At 39.4% G+C, this 27147-nt stretch overlaps 1 protein-coding gene across 1 annotated transcript in view; it reads right to left on the reverse strand.

Annotated features, from left to right (window-relative positions):
* Positions 1–3326: 3326 nt before the first annotated feature.
* The window catches only part of LOC122557551 (MORC family CW-type zinc finger protein 4-like), a 110793-nt gene continuing 86972 nt past the window's right edge, over positions 3327–27147 (reverse strand). The window contains exons 13-18 of the mRNA XM_043705297.1: positions 24885–24970; positions 22748–22778; positions 21093–21280; positions 19589–20465; positions 16273–16556; positions 3327–3746 (exon numbers count right to left, since the gene is read on the reverse strand). Of these exons, the coding sequence (XP_043561232.1) occupies positions 3599–3746; positions 16273–16556; positions 19589–20465; positions 21093–21280; positions 22748–22778; positions 24885–24970 (1614 nt within the window). The 3' untranslated portion in view covers positions 3327–3598. The remainder of the gene's footprint in view (positions 3747–16272; positions 16557–19588; positions 20466–21092; positions 21281–22747; positions 22779–24884; positions 24971–27147) is intronic.

Raw genomic sequence — 27147 nt, forward strand, 5'->3', positions numbered from 1 at the left:
ATTTTTTCACAATAAAATCAGGTATTTTAGTACTGGGAGCTGGAACACTTTTATTTTGGGGAGCCGGAATCCTAAATCACATGGAACATGACTAAATCCCTTTGGGATTATTAAAATTGTATTGTAGATTGTGCATAAAAGGAACAGTCCAATTTGACAAGAATTGTCAAAATTTGCTTTTGTGAATGAGACTGTTTTTCTTAATGTTCTATATAATACACTACCCTCTATTATGAAACAGAACCTTCTTTTTTCTCTTGAGTGCATGGGTACTTGTGCATAGATACAAAGTGAGTTGGTATGGTTGGTGAACGTAAAAATGGTTGGAAAAGGCACAAAGTTGGCAAAGGGACTATGTGAATTTGGAAGAGTTACATAAGGGGTCTGAATGCTATGGGGACGGGTCAATTTTAAAAATAAAGCATGTAGTGTAGGACCAGACTTCATTTGTCAGAGGAAATGTTTGGCATAATGTGGATGTAATATTCCTTTCTCTAAAAGATATTGGTGAACCAACTCAAATTTTAAAGTTAGAAAAAAAACTTTTATGGTTATTTATCTTACAACTTGATGTGTTATTTGAATTCACAATCTCTGGCATGCTAATACAATAGTTATGGCAGTACCAACCATATTATAAATATCTTGCTTCTGTGTTGAAACATTAGGTGAATCCAGGTGTTTGGCACAAGATCTAGTTGGAGTGCAGAATTGAAGTAGTGCTATACTTTTGATGATACATTAAATTAAGAACACCATTATGTTCAAAGGGACATGAAAGATTCCACAACATTATTCAGCTAAGGGCACTCAGTTCTGCTTGCTTCTTGCCTCATGTTTGTCCTCAGTCAACACAACAAAACACTGCCAATCAAAGAAGTACTGGTCATCATCTCATTTACTGTCTGTACAGCATCACTGTGCACTAATTGGCTGCTCAGTTTATCCAGCTAATAGTAGTAAAACTATATAAAATTGATTAAATTAGTTGTAAAGCTCTTGTGGTCGTGTTAAGAACTTGATCAATCAGAAATGAATTCATCTTTTCTCTCAACAATTTGACAGAAGAGCAGATTTGTTTTGTAGTTTCAAGTGAATTGACAATGCCCAAAATTATTTCACACAGAACAGTAAGTTTATACACCCACTACCTTTTACCACAAAGATCAGCCCAGATTATTTTCCTATCAAGGAAAAACAAATCAAGAAATTTCACCAATATTTGGCAGACTGCTATTATCCGTCAATCTTACTCCCATCTCCACCTAAGGATTCAACATTTAATAATAAGAGATAGCTTTTACAATGTTCGTAGTGGGAGATGATATATCAATAATACTGTGAAAACCTGTTTTTGTGTTCAGTGTTGCCATTAGATTGCAACAGGTTAAATTTATGCAGATGAAAGCTTTCTTTGTAATTTCATTCTGCGAGGTCTTGCATAATTGCTGAATATTTCAACCTCTGTTACAAATCAATAAGTATCATAGAAATGTAGGATTAATAACTGCTGCATCAGTAAGAGATGTCAATTTCCCTGAGCAGCCATCCTTATTGCTTCAAATAGGGCTGCCATTTTTGAGACAAACTAAGGAAATGTTTGCAATATGGGCCTGAACCAATAAGAAAGTCGATTAAAGCTACCTTCAATTCATTAATTTAGAACTTTCAAAATGGTCAAATTAGAATCTCCAATCTAATCAGTTTTATTTATTAGAATGCAAATCCCAAATGTTAGGGGGCACTGTATGCTTTCCAAACCTAGACTCTTAATGTAGAATAATTTAACAGTTAGAACCAGCTATTACCAAGCAACCGCATTTACATTTTCTAAAAATAATACAAATTTGCATTCATTTTTGTTTCAGTCAGGAGACTCCAAGAGCTAAGTAGCAAAGGTAACTTTTTTTTAACAAAATAAAGGCCATACATCGAAGAACTGATTATAGGACCTCTATCTTTCCTGGTCTGTTAGTGCCTTGCAGGGTTAATAGCCAATCTTGAGGATATTAATATTTCCATACCCACATTTGGTGAAATAATCTTTTGTACTTCACTGATTTCATTGAATCATGACCTATTCATCATGATTAAGATTCATTTCATGTTATTAGCCATGGCAAAATTGATAAACATCAGTCAAAAGTGGACATTTACAAGGCTGAATCTTACTACTCCTGTTTCTCTTTCAATGACCCTTTGGAGAATTGGGAACACATTTTTACATACATTTTCTAAGTTTGTACAACTATTACTCTACTGCAGTAGCACAAATCAGGTATTCATCTGACCTACCTGCTACTAAAAGACAAAGAAAAACTTTGTTGATTTTCTTCTCCGACAATTAGAGATTAAATAATATGGCACGGTCTGAAAAGTACTAAAATTATAATTTCTTACCCACTTAATTTGTTATTCTCAATAGCTTCAGAAAGCATTTAGGGTTGGGATGATAAATGGTGAGTAACACTGTCACATAAGTCTCAACCAATGGCTAACTTCTATTAGAGAGAACTGAAACATCTCCCTTTAATATCGAGCAGCATCACTATTGCTGAATTCCCGCAAAATCAACATCCCAAAGGAGAAGGGGTCCCTTTCCTGAAACTTAACTGGACCAGCCACATAAATATTGAAGCTGCAAGGCTAGTTCAGAGATTGAAAAATCTGTGGTGAGTGACACATCTACCATCTAACTCCTCAAAGCCTGTCTAGCATCAACGTGTTAGAAATGTGATACAACACTTTCCACTTTCCAGAATAAATGCCACTCCAATAACATTCAAATTACACCAGTCTGATTGATTGATAGCCCCTCCACCATCTTCAACATTCATTCCCTTCATCACTTGTGCAACATGGCTGTAGAGTGTACCATCTATAAGTTCCACTGCAACACCCAGTCACATCCCTTTCATCAGCACCTTCTAACTCTGTGATCTCTGCCACCTAGAAGGATAATGGCAGTAGACATAGGGATACCACCATGTGTAAGTATATCACTCGTCCTTTATCACCACTGGGTCAATATAATGGAACTACCTAACAGTACTCTAAGAGCACCATCACGTTCTCAAAAGTATGTATGGATGAGCAATAAATGCTGACATTGCAAATGACGCCATGAATAAATTTTAAGAAGCTGCCTTTGTGGCATTCTGAATGCATCAGACAATTGATTTTGCAAATACAATATGTAAGGTTAGCTTAAGGCTATGCTATATCCTTGGTTTCACACTTTCAATATCAATAGATTAAGCTTATGTAAACAGAAATATATTTTACTGCTTTTGTATTGTAGTAGTCACAAACAAAGAGACTAAAAAGAAACAGAAAGCATCAGTTTATGTAATCTTACAGCAGATCTGATAAATTTCATTACAAGTGGACATTTTGATCAGATGCATGCTAATCAAAACAATTTTTGATATTTTTAGCAGTAGAACTTGTGAGGTGTGCAAATGCTTCCTTTAAATCACTATCTCTCGTTCTCTTTTTCTGGGATATGCTCTTTTAAAATAACACACGAGCTGCTAAAATGCATTCATCAAAGGTTTGTTGTCTCTTTCATAGCATATTATAAAGTGGAAGATTTGGCTCAAAGTTTATTGGCTTCTATCACCTTTTCTAGAATTTCATCGATTATGTCTGTTTCATAACTGATGTCCTTTAAGTCCAAGTGTGGCAGAACAGAACCCAACAGATGTCCAACCTTTACCCGTAATGACTTCAACTTGGTCAGTACACTGTTGAAACAAAATACAGGTTAATGAATCTAGTAAACATATCAAATACTTTGTAGTCTTGTACTTATTAATGACGTAACAGACAAAAGTCATACCAACAAGAAAATTACAAGATATTCCCATCTTACTAACAATCCTATGGCCTATTTGAGTCCGAGTGCCAAATTAGAACTGACGGGAAAAGAATGTAACAGGAACAGCATTGAGAGTGCATGAACATTTAGAATGCTTTACAGACAGATTTTCATCCTGTAAGTCTGGACTGGATTAAAAATACGTCCAAGACAAAATTCTACATCCAGTCCCCTTATCGAACAAGACAGCTTTGAGAACAGTAGAACTTTCTAATTATTTATAAATGTTTTGTAGTGAAACACTGAAATAACCTTTGGAAAGATGATTCAAAATACAACAGCATTGAAAAATACAAATCAAACATTTCACTTTGTTTTCTTTAGTGCAAAGTGATGTCTTATTGTTATGAAGATGTGGGTGTACTGTACCTTTAAGAGAGTTAAAAGCTAGCAAAAACTACCTGACAGCACCAAGTGTTCTGAAAAAAGATACAATGTAACATGTGCGCCAGCTACTCGGGTAGCTAGGGTAGCCGGTTGCCTGGAAATGACAAAACAGACTTGAATGAGGCCAATCAGTTTAAGTCATACACTGAAAAAAAACAATCTCCAATCCAGTTTGAATTTAGTACATTGACAATCTTAAAAGCCAATGACATGATCTGATGCATTGGGGGTGTAAGACTGGGGATATTTGAACAGTTGAGAGGAGAACTGTCAAGCTACCAGCATGTAAGGACTGACTGAAAAATAGCTCCCTTAAAGCATACATTTAGCGATCAGTAAGCTGAGAAGCAGAATCCCCAAGAAGAAGAAAAGAAGACAGGAATACAGAGAAGACTGAAAGCTGGAGCAGCACGGTGACTCAGTGGTTAGCACTGCTGCCTGACAGCACCAGGGTCCCAGGTTCGATTCCAGCCTTGAGCGACTGTCTGTGTGGAGTTTGCACATTCTCCCTGTGTCTGCGTGGGTTTTCTCCAGGTGCTCTGGTTTCCTCTCACAGTCCAAAGATGTGCAGGTCAGGTGGATTGGCCATGCTAAATTGACCGTAGTGTTGGGTGCATTAGTCAGACGGAAATAAGTCTGGGTGGGTTACTCTTCGGAGGGTCAGTGTGGACTTGTTGGACCGAAGGGCCTGTTTCCACACTGTAGTCCAATCTAATCTAAATTGCCCATAGTGTTAGCATTAATCAGAGAGGAAATGGGTCTGGGTGGGTTACTCTTCGGAGGGTCGGTGTGGACTGGTTGGGCCGACGGGAATCTAATCTAATCTGTCTGGTTTTGCGATAAAAAGTTTTGTTTTGTAAATCTTACTTGGGAGTTTTATCGGACAAGTATTGTAGAAAGGTAGGTAAAAGATAGGCTAGAGGAAGGACTTGCAAATAGTTGTTACTTAATGATTCTCTGTTATATTTTAAGAAATAAAGTTGTTAATTTTTACTTTAAATAGTGCTTTGCCTCTCGAATTTTCACAGATTACTACGAGATAAATCTTTTCTGTGTTGTGGGTTTCAAATTAGCAGAGGGGTTTACCTCATGTCGTAACATTATTTTCACATTTACATTCAGTTTCTGTTCACATTTTCTGTGTACTTATATATCAGGATAGTTAAGAGTTTTCTCTTATTGTTTTCCTTAGGTATTACAAAGTAATTGATTATATTTCTTGGTGTGTTCAATCTGACAATAAGGAAAGCAGAGACAGGATTTAGAATGTGGATCAGTAATAATACAGTACTTCTGAAGGAAAGTCACTGGACCCAAAATGTTAATTCTGATTTCTCTCCACAGATGCTGACAGACCTGCTGAGCTTTTCCAACAACTTCTGCTTTTGTTTCTGATTTCCAGAAGTTTGTTCAGTTTTTCTTGAGTAATACTTGTTCAGCTTAGCCTGCAGCTGATTTTCTGACAAAATGTCTAGATGATGGAACTATTTCTAATTTTCTGATGAGATAATGATAATACATTCAGACTATACAGGCAATTCCTCAATATTTTCAGAGACTCACATTTCAAACAGTAATATAAGTTATGGGTGGAATTTCCCCCCCTTGTGTGCAAAAGTAACAATGAAAATGGGGTAAAAAAAGTCAAAATGCCCAACAGCCATTTCCCAAATTCACCCTCATGCTTTACATAGCAACTTTAGAATCTTGACATTGAGTGATGACTATGTTGTATCTCAATAAAAGTCTCAATTCACCACAATTACATCCCACCTCCAATTCTCCTCTTCTCCACCAAGAAATTAGATTGCACAAAAACCTGACAGTCATCATGCCATTGCTTCATCTGCACAATGTCCCAAAAGGTTCCATGGTGACCATGCTCTTTGACACTTCATCAAAGCCAATGGGTATCAGAAAATCATCATGGCGGCACGGTGGCACAGTGGTTAGCACTGCTGCCTCACAGCGCCTGAGACCCGGGTTCAATTCCCGACTCAGGCGACTGACTGTGTGGAGTTTGCACATTCTCCCCGTGCCTGCGTGGGTTTCCTCCGGGTGCTCCGGTTTCCTCCCACAGTCCAAAGATGTGCAGGTCAGGTGAATTGGCCATGCTAAATTGCCCATAGTGTTAGGTGAAGGGGTAAATGTAGGGGAATGGGTGGGTTGCGCTTCGGCGGGTAGGTGTGGACTTTTTGGGCCGAAGGGCCTGTTTCCACACTGTAATGTAATCTAATTTAATCACATCCTGCCTACTTCTGGACCAATTAGAGTCATAGAGATAGAGAGATGTACAGCACAGAAACAGACCCTTCCGTCCAACTCATCCATGCCGACCAGATATCCTAAACTAATCCAGTCCCATTTGCATGCACTTGGTCCATATCCCTCCAAACCCTTCCTATTCATATACCCATCCAGATGCCTTTTAAATGCTGTATTTGAACCAGCCTCCACAATTTCCTCTGGCAGCTCATTCCATACACGTACCACCCTCTGCGTGCAATAGTTGCCCTTTAGGTCCCTTTTATATCTTTCCCCTCTCACCTATGCCCTCTACTACTGGACTTCCCCACCCCAGGGAAAAGACCTTGTCTATTTATCATATCCAGGCCCCTCATGATTTTATAAACCTCTATAAGGTTACCTCTCAGCCTCCAACGTGCCAGGGAAAACAGCCCCAGCCTGCTCAGCCTCTCCCTATAGCTCACATCCTCCAATCCTGGAAACATCCTTGTAAGTCTTTTCTGAATCCTTTCAAGTTTCACAAGACCATTCCGACTAGAATTGCAAGTAATATTCCAAAAGTGGCCCAACCAGAGCCACAACATGACCTCCCAACTAGTATACTCAACACTCTGACCAATAAAGGAAAGCATACCAAATGCCTTCTTTACAGTTCTATCTACCTATGACTACTTTCAATGAACTATGAACCTACATTCTAAGGTCTCTTTGTTCAGCAACACTCCCCAGGATCTGACCATTAAGTATATAAATCCTGTTCATATTTGCTTTTCCAAATTTGGATAAATGCAGCACCTCACATTTATCCAAATTAAACTCCACCTCAGCCCCATCCGCCCACCTGACCAAGCTGCCGTTGTACTCTCAGGTCACCTTCTTCGCTGTCCACTACACTTCCAATTTTGGTGTCATCTGCAAACTTATTAACTATACTTCCTAGGTTCACATTCAAATCATTTATATAAATGACAAAAAGCAGTGGACCCAACACTGATCCTTGTGGCAACACTTCCATTTTTGGTGACATCTGCAAACTTAATAACCATACATCCTACGTTCACATCCAAATCATTTATGTAAATGACAAAAAGCAGTGGACCCAACACTGATCCTTGTGGCACTCCACTGGTCACAGGCCTCCAGTCTGAAAAGCAACGCTCCTCCACCACTTTGATCTTCCGAGCCAGTTCTGTATCCAGATGGCTAGTTCTCCCTGTATTCAGGGATGTAACCTTGCTAACCAGTCTCCCATGGGGAACCTTGTTGAATGCCTTACTGAAGTCCATATAGGTTACATGCACTGCTCTGCCCTCATCAATCCTCTTTGCTACTTCTTCAAAAAATTCATGTTATTGAGACATGATTTCCCACACACAAAGCCATGCTGACTATTGCTAATCAGCTCTTGCCTTTCCAAATACTTGTAAATCCTGTCCCTCAGGATTCCTTCCAACAACTTGCCAATCATTAATAGCAGGCTTACTGGTCTATAGTTTCCTGGCTTGTCCTTACCATCTTTCTTAAATAATGGCATCATGTTAGCCAACCTCCAGTCTTTTGGAACCTTAGCTGTGTCTATTGATCATACAAATATCTCAGCAAGGGGCCCAGTAATCACTTCCCCAGCTTCCCACAGGGTTCTAGGGTATATCTGATCTGGTCCTGGGGATTTATCCATTTTTATGCATTTCAAGATATCCAGCACCTCCTCCTCTGTAATATAGACATTTTCAAGATATCTCCATTTATGTCCCCAGATTCTATATCTCCCATGTCCTTCTCTACAATAATCACTGATGCAAAATATTTGTTTAGTATTTCCCCAAATCCTGCAGCTCCACACATAGACTGCCTTGCTGATCTTTGAGAGGCCCTAGTTTCTCCCCAGTTACACTTTTGTCCTTATTGTATTTATAAAATCCCTTTGGATTCTCCTTAACTCTATTTGTCAAAGCTATCTATCTATCCCCTTTTTGCCCTGTGATTTCCCTCCTGAGTATACTCCTACTGCCTTTATACTCTTCCAAGGATTCACTTGATCTCTCCTGTCTATACCTGACATATGCTTCCTTCTTTTTCTTAACCAAATCTCAATTTCTCTAGTCACCCAGCTTTCCCTATACCTACCAACCTTTCATTTCACCCGAACAAGAATATACTGTCTCTGGACTCTAGTTATCTCATTTCTGAAGGCTTCCCACTTTCCTACCATCTCTTTACCTGTGAACATCTGCCTCCAATCAGCTTTTGAAAGTTCTTGCCTAATACCATCAGAATTAGTCTACTCCAATTTAAAGCTTCAACTTTTAGATCCGGTCTATTCCTTTTCCATCACTATTTTAAAACTAATAGAATGATGGTCACTGGCCCCAAAGTGCTCCCCCACAGACACCTCAGTCACCTGCCCTGCCTTATTTCCTAAGAGTGGGTCACGTTTTGCACCTTCTCTAGTAGGTAATCCATATACTGAATCAGAAAATTTTCTTGTACACACTTTACAAGTTCCTCTCCATCTAAACCCTTAACACTATAGCAGTCCCAGTCTATGTTTGGAAAGTTAAAATCACCTACCACAACCCCTATTACTCTTATAGATAACTGAAATCTCCTTACAATTTTGCTTCTCAATTTCCTGCTGACTATTAGGGTGTCTGTAATACAATCCCAATAAGGTGATCATCCCTTTCTTATTTCTCAGTTGCACCCAAATAACTTGCCTGGATTTATTACCAGCATATCGTCCCTAAGTACTGCAGTAATACTATTCTTATCAAAAATGCCACACCCCTCCTCTCTTGTCTGCCTTTCTCTCCTTCCTGTAGCATTTGTATCCTGGAACATTATCCTGTCCATCCCTGAGCCACATTTCTGTAACTGCTATGATATCCCAGTCCCATGATCTGAACCATGCCCTAGGTTCATCCGCCTTCCGTGTTAGGCCTCTTGCATTGAAGTAAATGCAGTTTAATTTATCAGCCCTACCTTGTTCTCTGCTTTGTTCCTGACTGTTTGACTCGCTCCTTTTCCCAACTGTACCAGTCTCAGATTGATCTCTTTCCTCACTATTTCCCACTAAATCCTCCCAAGCAGCTCTGGCAAATCTCCCTGCCAGTATATTAGTCCCCTTCCAATTCAGGTGTAATCTGTCCTTCTTGTACACGTCACGTCTACCCCAGAAAAGATTCCAATGATCCAAAAATGTGAATCCTTCTCCCCTGCACCAGCTCCTCAGCCATACACTCATTTGCTCTCTCCTTTTATTCCTACCCTCACTAGTTTGTAGCACCGGGAGTAATCCAGATATTACTACTCTCGAGGACCTCCTTTTTAAATTCCTGCCTAACTTTATACATTCTCCCTTCAGAATTCAATCCTCTCCTCTTCCTACGTTGTTAGTTTCAATGTGTACAATTACTCCGGCTGGACCCTCTCCCCCTTTGTGAACATTCTGCACCCTCTCTGAGATATCCTTGAACCTGGCACCAGAGAGTCCCCTGTCAGAATCAATTGCTTCGAACCCAACATACATGAGAGCCAGTCTCGATACCAGAAACTTCGTTGTTCGTGCTACGTACCCCTGAAAATCCATCACCCCCTACACTTTCCAAAACAGGATACTTGTTTGAAATGGGGATAGCCACAGAAGACTCCTGCACTACCTGCCTACCCCTCCTACCTTGCCTGGAGTTAACTCATCTACCTGACTGTATCTGCAGCTTTTTTCCCTTCCTACAGCTACCATCCATCACATCTTCTAGCTCCTGTAAATTCCTCATTGCCTCCAACTCCCACTCCAACCGATCTATGCAATATGATCGGATTCGCAACCAAAGCCAATTCCTGCAGAAATAATCGTCAGTAACATGGAATTTCTCCCTAAACTCCCATATCCGACAGCAACAGCATATCACTCCCCTAAAGGTCATTTTTGCTCCTTCCCTATCTACTGACCCAGAAAATAGCACCATCTTTTTGCCCTAAAAAAGTGCTCCAGTATAACTTAATACTTATGGTTTATAATTTTAAAATTTAACCAAGAGACAGACCTCAATAAAACACATAATCAAGAAAGAACCCCTCTACTCACTACTGTAGACTTACACCAAGGTTACACATTAAAAACTGTGCACTTATCTGTTCCTGTGCTGTGAACTCACCCACACCAGTTCCTCCAAGGTCAGCTGTGAATTTCACTGTTTCTTAATTTTTCCTAGACACACTCCGATGTCCAGACATACATGAACTCAAACAGCAAAGGCAGTACCTGTGTAGATTCATTGCTGTGTCAGTTAGTAGTGTATGTTTCTTTCTCTCTCTCTCCCTCACTGACCATGTGGTCGCTGCCTTTGGTCTGTCTTCCTCCTTTTAAAAGTGCCATTGTTTTGATCTTTTTTCCCCAAAGTTCAAAAACAACGCAACAGCATATGAAATAGTAATTGCTGCTCCTAGAATGCGAGGAATCACCTCCAACATCTAAAATACTCAAAAAGGTGTAGCTCACACAGCCACAACTTGTTCCCGTCCTCCATCTTGGATTACCCAGAACCATCATTTCTCTGATGGGAGGAATGTGCTAAGAATCAAGCCCCACTACTCTATCAGTCATACTATTAGTGTAAATTCAATTACCGAAATGTTCAATTATCTCTCTTTGGCATTGCAATCAAAAATAAAAGGAACTCACATGAAAATTCTTTAATAAACTCAAATCATTCATCTATTTGGGACAAAACCTTTTTTAAAGCAATAGCATATGCTGGCTAAAACCTAAGCTAAAACTTTATCCATAAATATCCCACACAGCCAACCACACAATACAAAGAGACAAATCCATGCAGAGGTGATGTGCTTTCCAAAAAAAAAACAAAGGGAAGGAAAACCTTGTGGGTTAAGGGTCTGGAAACAAAGGATAAAATGTGAAGACTGCTCACATCTGCTGAATTCCCTCTAGACAAAACGTAAATTACTTATAGCTGTAGTTTGATAAAAGACGTCCAATCCTGGTTCAATAACTTTGGATTTGATTTTTTTTGAGAATTGGGCATAATTCACTACTTCAGATCTTATCAATTGACAGAAAAGCTGGTATTTGGAAACTCTATTAGCTTCCCAGGAATTTATTCTCAGAAGTAGAGTTTCTGAAAAGAGTTGTACAGTTTCAAAGTGTCTTCTTGACTTTGAGCCCAACCCCAGAGGACTGAAGTCTAAGTCTAGAAAGGACTGCTGGGCTCTTGTGATGCAGTGATAATATCCCTACCTTTGGTCTCGGAGGCCTGGGTTCAAGTTCCACCTGTTCCAGAAATCTGCCATAATATCTTCCAACAAATTTATTAGAAAATAGGGCAGCACAGTGGCTCAGTGGTTAATAATACCATCTCACAGCACCGGGTTCAATTCCAGTTCACGCTGTGTGGAGTTTTCATGTTCTCCCCAAGTCTGCATAAGTTTCCTCCCACAGTCCAATGATGTGCAGGTTAGGTGAATTGGCCAAGCTAAATTGCCCAAAGTGTCCAGGGACCAGGCTTAGGCGGATTTGCTATGAGAAATGCAGAGAGGACTGGGTCTGAGTAGGATGCTCCTCAGAGGGTTGGAGTGGACATGATGGACTAAGTTACCTGGGCTTCAAGAAGGCCTTTGACAAGGTGCCACACAGGAAGCTACTGAGTAAGATAAAGGCCCATGGTGTTAGAGGCAAGGTACTAGCATGGATAGAAGCTTGGCTGTCTGGCAGAAAGCAGAGAGTGGGATAGAAAGATCCTTCTCAGAGTGGCAGCCGGTGACAAGTGGTGTTCTGCAATGCTCCAGTGTTGGGACCACAACTTTTCACTTCATACATTTAGATGAAGGAACTGAGAGCATTCTGGCTAAGTTTACAGATGATACAAAGGTAAGTAGAGGGACAGATAGCATTGAGGAGGTGTGGAGGCTGCAGAAGGATTTGGACAGGTTCAGAGAGTGGGCAAAGAAGTGCCATATGGAATACAATGTGGAAAAGTGTGAGGTCATGTACCTTGGTAGAAAGAATAAAGGCATTGATTATTTTCTAAATGGGGAGAAAATTAAAACGTTTGAAGTGCAAACAACATTCCATGATTCTCTCAAGGCAAACTTGCAGGTTGAGTTAGGAAGGTAAATGCAATGATGTCATTTATTTCAAGAGGACTTGACTATAAAAGCAGGGATGTACGTCCGAGGCTCTACAAAGCTCTGGTCAAGCCACATTTGGAGTATTGTGTGCAGGTTTGAGAACCATACCTGAGAAAGGATGTACTGGCCCTGGAGTGTATTCACAGGAGATTCACAAGAATGGTCTCAGGAATGAACAACTTAACATATGTGGAATGTTTGAGGTCTCTGGGTCTATACTTGATGGAGTTTAGAAGGATGAGGAGGCATCTAATTGAAATGGGCCTGGACTGAATGGATGGCCTGGACAGAATGGATGTTGGGAAGATTAGAGTATGATACTGAATGGCCTGGACAGAATGGATGTTGGGAAGATTAGAGTAAAGGGAATACCTTCTAAAACGGAGATAAGGAGAAACTTCTTCAGCCAGAGAATGGTGAATCTACGGAATTCATTACCACAGAAGGCTGTGGAGGCCAGGTCACTGCGTATATTTAAGATGGAAATAGATAGGCTCTTGATCGTAAAGAGAATCAAGAGTTATGGGAAGAAAGTGGGAGAATGGGGTTGAGAAACTTATCAGCCATGATTTTATGTCGTAACAGACTCAATGGGCTGAATGGCCTCACTTCTGCTCTTATGTCTATGGTCTTAAGAATTTCCTGTTTCTACACTGTATGGATTCTATGAAAATATTTAGAGGAATGCTAGGTAACCATTAGCATACATGGCCCCTATTTCTCTCCAAGCAAGATTTTTGTATTAATTTAGGCAATAAACCCCATCTCATATCCTTTTGAAAGCTTTGTTTAGCTGTTTCTCCAATTGATTTCTAGTTGAAAAACATTTAACCAACAGCACATATTAAACGTTAGGAGAAAGTGAGGGCTGCAGATGCTGGAGATCAGAGTCGAGTGTGGTGCTAGAAAAGCACACAGGTCAGGCAGCATCCGAGGAGCAGGTGAATCAACGTTTTGGGCAAGAGCCCTTTATCAGGAATGAGGCTTGTGAGATGAGGGGGGTGGAGAAGGGGTTGGGGCTGTGTGGAAGGTAACTGAGAGTGCGATAGGTAGACAGAGGTGGGGGTAAAGGTGATAGGTCAGAGAGGAGGGCAGAGCGGATAGGTAAGAAGGAAGATGGACAGTTAGGACAGTCGTAAGGGTGGTGCTAAGTTGGAAAGCTGGAACTGGGGTAAGGTGGGAGAGGGGAAATGAGGAAACTGGTGAAATCCACATTGATGCTGTGTGGTTGGAGGGTGCAAAGGTGGAAGATGAGGCATTCTTCTTCCAGGCATCGTGGTTAGGGTGTGGCGATGGACGAGGCCCAGGATCTGCATGTCCTTGGCGGAGTGGGAGGAAGAGTTGAAGTGTTCAGCCACAGGGTGGTGCAGTTGGTTGGTGCGGGTGTCTCGGGAGCAACGGATACAGTAAATGACATGTGTCGAAGTGCAGGTAAAATTCTGATGGATGTGGAAGGCTCCTTTGGGGCCTTGGATGGAGGTAAGGGGGAAAGAGTGGGCGCAGGTTTTGTAATTCTTGCAGTGGCAGGGGAAGGACCCGGGAGTCGTATTCGGTGCTCCCGATGCAGTCTGCTCTACATTGGGGAGAGACAGGACACCTACTTGCAGAGTGCTTTAGAGAACATCTCCAGGACACTCACACCAACCAACTCCACTGCCCCATTGCCAAACACTTCAACTCTGCCAAGGACATACAGGTCCCAGGCCTCCTCCATCACCACACCCTAACCACCCGACACCTGGAGGAAGAACGTCTCATCTTGTGCCGAGAGACCCTCCAACCACACGGCATCAATGTGGATTTCACCAGTTTCCTCATTTCCCCTCCCCCCACCGTATCCTAGTTCCAACTAGCACCGCCCTCATGACCTGTCCTACCTGTCCATCTTCATTCCCACCTATCCGTTCTGCCCTTCTCTCAGACCTATCACCATTATCCCCACCTCTGTCTACCTATTGCACTCTCAGATACCTTGTCCCCAGCCTCACCCCCCCCGTCCCATTTATCTCTCCACCCCCAAGGCTCACAAGCCTCATTCTTGATGAAGAGCTCTTGCCCAAAATGTCGATTCTCCTGCTCCTCAGATGCTGCCTGACATGCTGTGCTTTTCCAGCACCCTACTCCCCACATTAAATGTTAGGTTAATTTTAAAGAAATCGCATGGTAAAACCCATTTCATTTCAGCGAATATACAAATAGTTAAAAATCTTTCATTAAATATAGATAATCTCACATTTTCAACACTTTACGTCAGAGCTGACAGACACAAACGACTTGTATATTTCTACTAGGTCACTCTGTATGTATATATAACTACAAATCTCATTCACCTACACTCAGATACTTTTGACATGGACACAATCATCTTATGGTTCTTAGCTTATTTTCTTAGTACTCACAGATTTTAGCACTGAGTTCCAGCCTCTGTATAGGTCACAATACATTTGTAGCATCTGCAAAAAGCATCTTAAAGTTCCCAATTTAAATAGGTTAGACATTCCTATAATTGAGATACAATCCCATGTTGTGACGTAAACTAATAGGGTTAACCAAAATAAGCTCATAATATTATCACAAATCAGCACTTTCTTTGTGCTAACATCACTTTGTTTGATAAGGAGTTAACTTAGAAGTTTTACTTGTTTGCAGCTTCATTAAATAGTTAAGCCATAAACTTAATAATACTCTAATGTCTCCCAATCCCAGTTCAAACCACAGTCTAACTTTAACAGAATTAAAATATTACTCTCACCAACAAATCATATATTGTTCTTTGACATCACTCCTTAATTTTTTTTAATTGATTTATTCTCTCTGTGGCTTCCCTCTTTCTCTATCTTGTACTGGGTCCACTTTAGCATAACTGTGCTCTGGCTCCCTGCTATTTACACAGTGTTTCCTTTCCCAGCCCACTCCTTTATCTTCGCTATGATGTCTGAAATTTCACTGTTCACAAAGTGGTCTTTGTCTCTGTTGCTGTTTTATCCACATTGTGCTTATAAAAATCCCACTGTTCTCATACAGCTCTCCCATTTTCTCTATTGGTCCTTTATCCTGACTGTACTCCCAGACCTGCCCCTGCTCCCACAGTTCTCTTCTTTCTCTGGCTTCAAACTGCATGTCTTCCATATTTGTATCTTGGATTTCCATGCAATGTAGATTCCATGCAACAGGAAGTTTTCTGAGGAAGTCTGCCTTTTAAACCTCTGTGGCTACAGCCTACAGCAGTTGTCATTTCCTGGTCTAAATGAAGGAGCACTTAGTTAGAAAAAATTCTAACAACTGCAGTTTGCCTGAATTATGCAAATCACATGGTTCCAGAGGGCATGTTCTTTGTACATATCAGTAAATCACTGGATTATGACATTCAAATAAGTTTCTTTCTGCAGTCTCACAGGATATATTACACAGACTTTGTGTAAAAGAAATGCTGGTACATCAATCTTTAAAAACAATCAAACAAAAATAACAGAAGCTCCTAAAGTGTTTTCAAGTAAATGGATTTAAGCTAAAAGGGTTAAACCATAGATCATAACAGTTGGAAGTTGCATTTAAAAAGGTTTTCAATCAGCAAGACTTTCTCTTTACCTACCATGCATGTGTTTCATTACCTGTTGGTTTGGGCAACTTCTTGGCTAGTGGAAGGATCCCATGCTTCTTTGCATAAAGCATTACACCTCAGGGCCTCTTCCAATTTCTCCTCCAGCTCTACCTTCTGTCCCTTTAATTTTTCAACCTCTGACCGCATTAGCTCCAGCTCTGAGTATCTGTATGCAGCAGCTGACTTTTTGGTCCAGTAAAAATCATCGCCTTTGTTTGTGCTAGCTTTCAAATTGTGTTTCATTTTCTCATATTCCAACTTGAATTGGTCTCTTTCTTGCTGTACTTTTCCAAGCTGTAGGAACAGAAGCAATTTACTTCTTCTACTTTAAGTCCATTAACTCTCACATCCATTATAATGTATTAATAACTCAAAAGGCATTTTATGTTTTTTCAAAGTTTGCATTCCCCATTTTCAAATGAAATATTTTAATTATATGGTAAACAAACAGACAAAAATGAATATATTTTAATATATTTTGTAATTGCTCCATATGGTTTCTCTCCACCTGAGTGTTATTCAAAATAGCTATACCTGAACCTCAGTTTCTTTATTTAAACAAGTAAATGGTATAGAATATTGAGGATTCTTGTTTCAAAAAGGCAACTTAATAACAACAGGCACAGATTTTTGAAATGCTATTATTTAGCAAAATTATATGTTTTACATATTTATGGATTTGCAGTAAATTGAATAGAAAATCTTATCCCATTAGATTTTATGCAATGGGGTTTGCTCTTCTCAGCATGCATCGGTTTCTGTCCATTCCAGCCTCTTGCTAAAGCAAGTTGTGCCCTTAGGTCTATGTGACTTTGCACTTCGGGATGAGAAATCAAAATCGTTAACTCAATTGGTTTTCTACTACATGTTTAATCAGTAACTTTTGCCTGACTTGTTTCTCTGATGTCCTTGCATTAGTATAAACGCATTATTTGTGGTAAGAAAGTTGAAAATTCTAATTTGGCATGCAGATTACACATGGAGAAAGTGAGGACTGCACATGGTGGAGATCAGAGCTTAAAAATGTGTTGCTGGAAAAGCGCAGCAGATCAGGCAGCTTATGCCTGAAAATGTCGATTCTCCTGTTCCTTTGATGCTGCCTGACCTGCTGCACTTTTCCAGCAACACATTTTTATGCAAATTACACATGTAAACCACTTCCAAAAAGACCTTATTTGAGTTAACACAGCAGAATGTTTCAATAGCTGCTGGTCAAAAGCAGCCTCAGTCATAGACTCAATGGCTATAAGCTGATTTTAACAAGCTATCTCTAGCACAATAAGAAATTTAACAAACTCTTTTGTGTTTTAAGAACATGCTAATAGGAAAACTCAGATAGTTTTATTCTAACACTTGCACTTATGAGTCTTAATTGCTGAATTTTGACCAGACAACGTTCTGAGATTGTGCTCTCACTAGTTATCAAGGTGTTATACCAGTTGGAAATACATTAATTTTCAATAGCTGTCTTTAACAATTAAATCTAAATACCTGTGTTTTAAATGCAAGGGCCAAAACAAGTCAACCTGCTGAATATAATGCATAAAAATAACAGCTAGGTATGCACAAATTGAACACTTTGTTTAGCCTTTCTTTAGCTTAAAGCTTATTTTATACAAGTTAGAAGCAAACATGCCAAATAAGAAGGATCCTTCAGAATACAGATTGAGCCCTATTGATATCTTGATATCTCAGGTGGATACACAAACATTTTGGATTCCTGTTCATACAGGTATATGAGTTTATTTGAGAGTCAAATATATTAAGTGTCTATGAAAGACATTCTTCATTCACTCTTGGTGGATTTATCTGCTGCATGGAACTCTCCTGCACAGATCACTGTGATGTGGAATAGTTAGCACTTCTTATTTCTGTGTCTGAATCTGGTGTCTCCCTTTCTTTTGTCATTAGATTTGTAGATCTGCCCAGCTACATAGTTAGGCAGCATTCAGAACACGACCTAGCAACAAAAATGTTCTTGTGTCATATATGAAAAGATACAGAACTGAGTTGATAAACTAATTTTTGATCCGGCTAAATACAAGGATCCAAGTCTAGAAAGAGATGTTAAGATTTTCCACACTTCTCCTGGATCTTGTTCTGATTTGGTAAAAAAAAACTTGGCAGGACACATAATATTTTAACTAAATCTCCTTAAGTTTCTTACTGATCATCATCTCTTTTACTCATTGGGAGTATGAAGAGGAAGTTTTTGGGGAGTTTTGTTTTTGCTCTGTACTTTCATGGGATGTGTGTGTGAGTTGCACAGCCATCATTTCTTGCTCATCCCTCATTATCTTTGAACGAAGTGGCTTTGTAGGCCATTCATGAGGGCAGTTCTAGAGTCACAGGTGAGCCAAACCAAATAAACAGCTGGTAGGCACATACTGCCTACAGAATATTAGGCGTCTCTACAGTGTGGAAACAGGCCCAACAACTCCACACCGACCCTCTGAAGAGTAACCCACCCAGACCTATTCCCTTACCCTATTATTTTACATTTACCCCTAATTAGTGCAACTAACCCACACATCCCTGAACACTATGGGCAACTTAGCATGGCAAATTCATCTAAACTACACATCTTTGAATTGGGGGAAGAAACCGGAGCACCCAGAGAAAACCCACGCAGACACAGGGAGAATGTGCAAACTCCACACAGTTGCCAGAGGCTGGAATTGAACCTGGGACCTTGGTGCTGTGAGGCAGCAGTGCTAACCACTGAGCCACCCTGCTGCCATGTATTTGTTTTGAATCAGGTGGAATGTTCTTCCCTGATGTGTTTGGGAGCTCTGAAATCTGATAGTACAAATATTTTTCTTTGCTTGATTCTTTTGGAATCTTGTTCCACATTGAAGTGACTAGTTATTTTAATCAACTGGCTTGGACATGTTACAACACATATCTGGGGCAGGTGGGACTTGAATCTAAGCTCCTAGCTGAGGTGTAAGGATACTACCACTGCACAATAAGGCCCTTAGGTCTGATGTTACAGAATCCGCAAGGTGGATTTTCTCTGCAATTTCTAGCATAGTGAGATCTTGACTTAAACATGGCATTTAAACTGAGATTTAAAGTGGAGAACCAGAGGTTGAAACCTCTTCACAGTGTGAGTAAGAGCCACACTCGTGCATCTCCTTTGGACTGTGTCAGCACAAGAGACCTGGGAACATATTTCCAGCTTGGCTTCTTAACTGATGTTTCACAGCACTAGAGGAGGTGGGGATTTCAAAGCAGAATAAGGAAAAAAGTTAAAATAAAAACACAGTTCATCTATCAGCTATTCCATTTCAGTTTTTTTGCTCTCAAATCAAACAGGAACGTACTTGTTCTTTCAACTGTTTACTTTCTGATGAACAGTTTTCCATCTTCTTTACTGCATTTTCTAACTGCTGGGCCAAGTCATCACGTTCTTGCACTATGTTTTTATAATATGCCTTAATTTCCTCAAGGCTCCAGCTTTCAGGTCCAACAACATTTACATTTTCCATTAGACTTGCTCTCGTTGTAGCTTGTACTTGCTGTATAGCGTTTTCTTGGTACTCCATCAGTTGTTTTGTTATTTGCTCTATTGTAATGGTCTGTTCTTCGTTTTCTTTTCTGAAACAATCTCTTTCTGTGGTTCTCTCATCTAGCAAGTTCCTTGCTTGGTCCAGTTGTTTCTCCAGAAAGTGTATGGTGGCTGCAGTACACTTTGTTGTTGCATTTGGATCAATCTCATTAGCTTTTTGTGTAAAAATATTTTCTTGAGATGTCATGCTAGAATGGGAGTCAGCGGGCTCCCTGGTGCCACTGGAACTTGTCTCAATTTTCTTTATAACAGCAAGTTTATTGGTCTGCGTTCCTTCAGAAATAAGTACCTTTTCTGCAGTAGCATGATAAACTGTTCCATTACTGTTTAAACTATTCTCTTCAGTTACGTTATTGATACAACTGAGATTTGGGAAATCCACTGTTTTTGTTTCTTCCTGCTTGGGGTTTTGAAGAGTAATACTGCCTTTAGATCCTTCTGTAGCTCCATCATCTATGATAATGAGGTCGTCATCGCTGCTGTTGCTTTGTCCTTCCATAGTAGAATTCACTGTGCCATATTCCATTGATTGGGCTGCGTCAGGACTACTTGGAACGGCTAACACTTCTGCTCTTTCTTTGAAACGCTTTTTATTCCAGCTCTGATTTTTCAGACTCTGTTTTCGCTTGATACTACGGGGAGGAAATTGTTCACAAAAGTTATTTCACAATGGTTCATATGCTAGTTATTGTTTACTCAAGTTTTAAATTTGTTAGAATTTTTCTACAGACTTTTTTTTGTTCATTTATGGGATGAGGCTGTCATTGGAAAGATCAGCATTATTGCTGTCCGTTGGTTTTCACAGGATATTATACCTATGTGCCAATGGTTTTTTTTGTTGTTTCAAGTTCTCTCTTATAACTGCTGACTCATGTTGTTGTCCAGTTATATACAGCATTCTGATACATTGAACAACAATCATTTGTCATTGATGACGCGAGACACAAGGGCTGAATCTCCATTGGGATTTTCCAGCTTATCTGTGGTACTTTTGGCATAAATGTTGAAACATTGTAAAAATGATACAACAATCAATAATACCATTTTTCTGATGTTTCCATACCAACAGCAGGGAGTTCACTCAGAGTGGCTTAGCTTGCTTTCACCACCATTACCATCAAGAAGCCTCAAATATTTTTCAAAATAATTTGTTCAGTGCAATTAATTCCATTAAAAAAAAGACAACCAAAACATCTGAACTGGTTATTACACTTTATGCAAAAAAAATGTCAGAAACAGCTGCAATACTAATCATCAACCTGTTCAGTCCTAGGCTGGATGATACAACACGTTCTTCATTCATATTGTCTGAACATCCTGATGCTGTGCTGAGACTGGCAGAGCATGATCTTGTTCTATAGCCGACTTCTTCCTCTCTCTCCTCCTCGCTTTCTCCTGTTTCAGAATGATCTTTTCTCTGTGTTATAGATGCCAACTGGGAATGTTGCTGCTCAGGTAACCAAAAGAAAAAATATACAAAGCAAACCAAAATTTAAAAATTTGTGTAAAAGACAATTTCAAAGCTAACCAAGTGTGCTATAGGCAGTTACCCCAGCTTTAGAACCTTCTAGAGATCGCCAAATAAAAAAGGTATTTCAAAGAATAACAAATTCTGACTCCAATAGACAATGATACTTAAAAAAAACTGCATAGTACTCCCAGGAAATTGTAAAACTCATTCAAAAGAGTTTACAATTTTATTTAAAATCTATGAGCCAAAATAAATCAAATGATATATTTCTTCTGGATCAACTCATAATCAGAGCAATTCTTCCCTGTGAGTCCGTTAAGAACCATTTGTGAACAAAAAGTTGGCTCTAAAGCTTTTAGTTTACTGAAGTCTAATTGCTCATCAGTAATAACTGCCCTCATTAGTTCAGAAAGTTTTAATGTCTTTCTTCAAAACTATTTAATTGGATATAGTAAACTATTCATCTGACATTCCAAAAAGCACAGCACAGAACTCGCTTATTTCTTTTCCTGGCTCCAGTTGAGAAAAGATTACAGTTTGGTCTGTTTTGTCCACAAGTTCTCTCATGCATTTTTAAGCACAAGTGATCAGGAACAGACTGTCATTTTTTCTTTTTAAAAAGGGTATAATGCTGAGACCAAACATATCATCACAACATTACTCATTGTGAGATTAGTACAAAATATCAACTGAACCTGAGATCTTTCAGTTCTGCACAGATCAGCTCCATCTTACGTGGTGCCCTTATCTATTTAAGCTATACAGACAGAAAGATCTGTGAAAGAATGGAATTTCCTATAATACTTTGAAAACTATTCTTTCATAGAATTGGGGCAGTGGGGGGGAGGGAGAAACAAAAATAGTATTTTTGTTTTGTTTAAATGTAATTTTTAAAAATATGTTGCAGTATGACAGACAAGGAAATTAAACAACAGCAAAGTGTAATTCCAGACAATGATCTAGCTCAGTAATTTTAAGAAAACAGCAATAACATTCCAATCTGTATTCTTTTATGCACAGGGTGCAAATTCCATTGTCCTTAAAGGTTCATTTAAAATAATGGAATTTAATTTCCTTTGGTAGGTCACTGCTTAACACACTTCCAAAATATGTTATTTTAACATAGTTGTTAATCTGTAAACAGTGCAATGAGAGGGGTTTAAAAATCAAAGAGAAATGTCAGGAAATTAAACTTTTCAATGTATTTTAAAATAGGAATCTCAGTTGGAATTGCTCTCGATCTTGCATCCGCATAATAATTTCAGATTTCCAGCATCAGCAGTTCTTTGTTTTTATTTAAGAATAAAAGGATATTTACTATACTTCAACCAACAATTGCTCTGTCCAAAATAACAATATATTTATTCTCTTCTTCAGTCTGTTAACCTGCAGCAACGTAAAAATAAAAATGTAAAGAATTTCAGAATTCATGTATTTACCTACCTGTGATGAACAACAGCCTTTAACTGAGGCACTAAGACGTTATTAGAGAAGAGAACAAGCATTCAATCAATCACAGAATTTCTTTCAAACACTACACTACAAAGGTTAACCAAAGGCAATGACTGTGGGATTCAACTCAATGCAAAGTTCAGGGAGCAATGAGCCTCCACTTCATTTCAACCCAACTATAATTTTAATGCAATTAATATCTCCCTACTTTAGTTGACAAGTGGTCAGTGATCATAACATCCCATAAGTCATTTTAACCTGCTCAACCCTGTGGAAAACTAATCAGTTTGCAGCAAGTGCTGGCTTTATATCCTCATCAACTTTACCTTTTGTTGACTACAAAGGAGTGCAAGATCAGCTTGACGTAAAATTCACTTGATTTTATTAGCTTTCACAGGGTTAGTTGGTCACAATAATACTTGTCATATTTAATTTCTTTCATAAAACAATGCAACCTAAAGATTTAACCATTGATATGTTTTACGGATGAAAATCATTAGTTGTCACTGGTTGGAGATTGTTGGGGGTGGGGGAGAGGAGTGCACAAGAAGGGTAGAAGTGCAGATGGGTAATGGTTTCACAGCTATTATTATAATTTTAACACCCCCAAAAATCCAGTAGATTTGGAATATAATGTAATTATAATCTAGCTGTCATCTACAAAAAAAGAACATTTGTCCATCAGCATAAAGTAAATGTCTTTTCACAGGTATTTGAGGCACCATATGGGGAAATAGGCACATGGTTCTAAAGTCACTGGTAAAATGCTTTGGGGACACATGTTCAAAAACCATAATGGTAGCTGGTGAAATTTGAAAGTAATCAATAAACAGTATAATTCAATAATTTTGTAATTGAAAACTAGTCTGAGTAAACTACTACTGATTTTAAAAATCAATTTGGTTCTTTGATGTCCTTTGGGGAGAAACTCTGCCAGTTCCATTTGTCTAGCCTCCACGTTGACTCTTATCTGCCCTCTGAAATGGCTTAGTAAGAAATTGCTGGCCTTGCCAATGATGTCCAAATGCCACAAGAGAATTAAAAAAATCCCATTTGGATCCTGTCCACTCCATATACATTCAGACTGACCCAAGTTAGGAATGGATGTCTTTGCTGATTATACACAAATAATGCATTATATGATAATTACAGTCCCAAAACAGTGCCCCTTTCTAGAATATGGGAGACCTCAACTACCTTACCTGACTAGTTATTCTTTATCTATGTGCAAAGACAATAACAGCAAGCTATGTAACTGAGCATCAGACCCAACCTCATTCTTGTAACCAATGAACAGCTTCACATATAAATATATGCACTGTTCTAAGCAAAGGTACTACAAGATAGCGGACCATACCTGATCTGTTTTCAACTCAGATCAAACAGTATTGAAAACATTGCTTGCTTTTTGGCATAGATCAGCTAACTCCTTACAGAACAGAGATTGAAGGTAGGATATTCTGATCTACATGATTCAGTACTAAACTGAGTAATACCCTTAAGTCACTGGGGTCACTAAACTTTATTATTCCGTTTACACTAACTGATAATGCAATTATAACGTAATTGATATTGATTCTGATTCATTCTAAATTACTATCTAAAGGATAATCAATGTGTATTTAAACATCTATCATAATGCCTTAAATGTATTAATGAAAGCTTAATATTGGAATTCAAGCAAAGGTCAAACCAGAATTAAATTGTAATCCACCAGAACATTGCCTTTGTAAAATCTTTTTTGTAGTTCTACAGGGAAGCAGCAAACACCAGCAACCGCTCAGTGGTGGAATGAACATATTACATTAAATTATTTTTCTAATAGTTCATTCATATCTTAGCTAGTGGGAGACTGTAAAAAAGCTCTTTGTAAAATGTGGTAATCTTCTTAATACAAAGACATCATTAGGCATGCCACAATTATCAGGTATATCTGACAGTGGGGTAGGATTCTGTCTAAACATGCAAGGTGCAGTAGCATAGCCAGGGATTGTTAATGGTGTAAGTGAGTAAAGGAGATTAACAGAGGAATAACAGAACCATTCTGAAGAGATTAACATCACCATTGTCCACAGATAGTGATTCACAGTGCAGAGTGTGGACTTGAAGTTCAGAACTGAAAGCAGACCTTTTAAATGGCATAGCATCTTGAGCGAAAACTGGGCTGAAAACTCCAAACGGGAGGAAAGGGGCAGGACACCTCTCTAGCATTGCCTGTAAATTCAAAATGCTGGGGTTTAACAAGTAAAAAGGAGAAATCACAGGAATTTAGATGAACAATGACAAATGAATGAGAGTGCAAGACAGAGGAAATACACAGAACACAATAAAACAAAATGGAGATAAAATTGAGAAGGAGAAATACAGGGATAAACACAATTTTACAAAAGAAAGAGCATGTCACAAGAATAAATGGAAACAATAAAGGTAAAAAGAAAAAGATAAAATATACAGCAGAGGAGAAGCCACTTAGTATTTGAGGAACTCACAGCAATTATTCAAAAGTGAACCATAAAAAAACGTATAATTATCTATTGTACTGAAGTTGTTGATTTTAATTAGGAAATTTCTTTTTTGTCAGTTCATAACAGAAGGAGTTCAAAAGTTGCCACTGCATAGTCCTCAAAGGCTGAGCGAATTATACACAAAATTATAACACAAACAGTTCTTTAAAAGTAAAAACAAGTGAGAAAGAAATATATACCATAATGCAGGTTCTTTTAACTTTAGTATGAGCTGTACAATGTTTGTGAAGTAAGACCATAAGACGTAGAAGTGGAAGTAAGGCCATTCGGCCCATCGAGTCCACTCCGCCATTTAATTATGGCTGATGAGCATTTCAACTCCACTTACCCGCATTCTCCCCGTAGCCCTTAATTCCTTGTGACATCAAGAATTTATCAATCTCTGCCTTGAAGACATTTAGCGTCCCGGCCTCCACTGCACTCCGCGGCAATGAATTCCACAGGTCCACCACTCTCTGGCTGAAGAAATGTCTCCGTATTTCTGTTCTGAATTGACCCCCTCTAATTCTAAGGCTGTGCCCACAGGTCCTAGTCTCCTCGCCTAACGGAAACAATTTCTTAACGTCCATCTTTTCCAAGCCATGTATTATCTTGTAACTTTCTATTAGATCTCCCCTTAACCTTCTAAACTCCAAGGAGTACAATCCCAGGATCCTCAGCCGTTCCTCGTATGTTAGACCTACCATTCCAGGGATCATCCGTGTGAATCTCCGCTGGACACGTTCCAGTGCCAGTATGCCCCTCCTGAGGTGTGGGGCCCAAAACTGGACACAGTACTCCAAATGGGGCCTAACCAGAGCTTTATAAAGTCTCAGTAGCACATCGCTGCTTTTATATTCCAACCCTCTTGAGATAAATGACAACATTGCATTCGCTTTCTTAATCACGGATTCAACCTGCATGTTTACCTTTAGAGAATCCTCGACTAGCACTCCCAGATCCCTTTGTACTTTGGCTTTATGAATTTTCTCACCGTTCAGAAAGTAGTCCATGCTTGTATTCTTTTTTCCAAAGTGCAAGACCTTGCATTTGCTCACATTGAACTTCATCAGCCATTTCCTGGACCACTCTCCCACACTGTGTAGATCCTTCTGCATTCTGGATTAGTGGTGCTGGAAGAGCACAGCAGTTCAGGCAGCATCCAAGGAGCTTCGAAATCGACGTTTCGGGCAAAAGCCCTTCATAGATCCTTCTGCAGCCTCCCCATTTCCTCAATAATACCTGCCTGTCCACCTATCTTCGTATCATCGGCAAACTTCGCTAGAATGCCCCCAGTCCCTTCATCCAGATCATTAATATATAACGTGAACATCTGCGACTCCAACACTGAACCCTGTGGGACACCGCTTGTCACTGGCTGTCATTCTGAAAAAGAACCTCTTATCCCAACTCTGTGCCTTCTGTCAGACAGCTCAATCCATGCCAGTAGCTCACCTCGAACACAATGGGCCCTCACCTTACTCAGCAGCCTGTGGCACCTTATCAAAGATCTTTTGGAAGTCTAGATAGACCACATCCACTGGGTTTCCCTGGTCTAACCTACTTGTCACCTCTTCAAAAAATTCTAACAGGTTTGTCAGGCACGACCTCCCCTTACTAAATCCATGTTGACTTGTTCTAATCCGACCCTGCTCTTCCAAGAATTTAGAAACCTCAACTTTAACGATGGATTCTAGAATTTTACCAACAACCGAGGTGAGGCTAATTGGCCTATAATTTTCCTTCTTTTGTCTTGATCCTTTCTTGAACAAGGGGCTTACAACAGCGATCTTCCAATTATCCGTGACTTTTCCCTGACTCCAGTGACTTTTGAAAGATCTCAACCAACGAATTGAGATCGGGGCCAGGAGATTTGTCAATTTTAAG

This window comes from Chiloscyllium plagiosum, chromosome 15, assembly GCF_004010195.1.
Source record: "Chiloscyllium plagiosum isolate BGI_BamShark_2017 chromosome 15, ASM401019v2, whole genome shotgun sequence".
Taxonomy (NCBI): Eukaryota; Metazoa; Chordata; class Chondrichthyes; order Orectolobiformes; family Hemiscylliidae; genus Chiloscyllium; species Chiloscyllium plagiosum.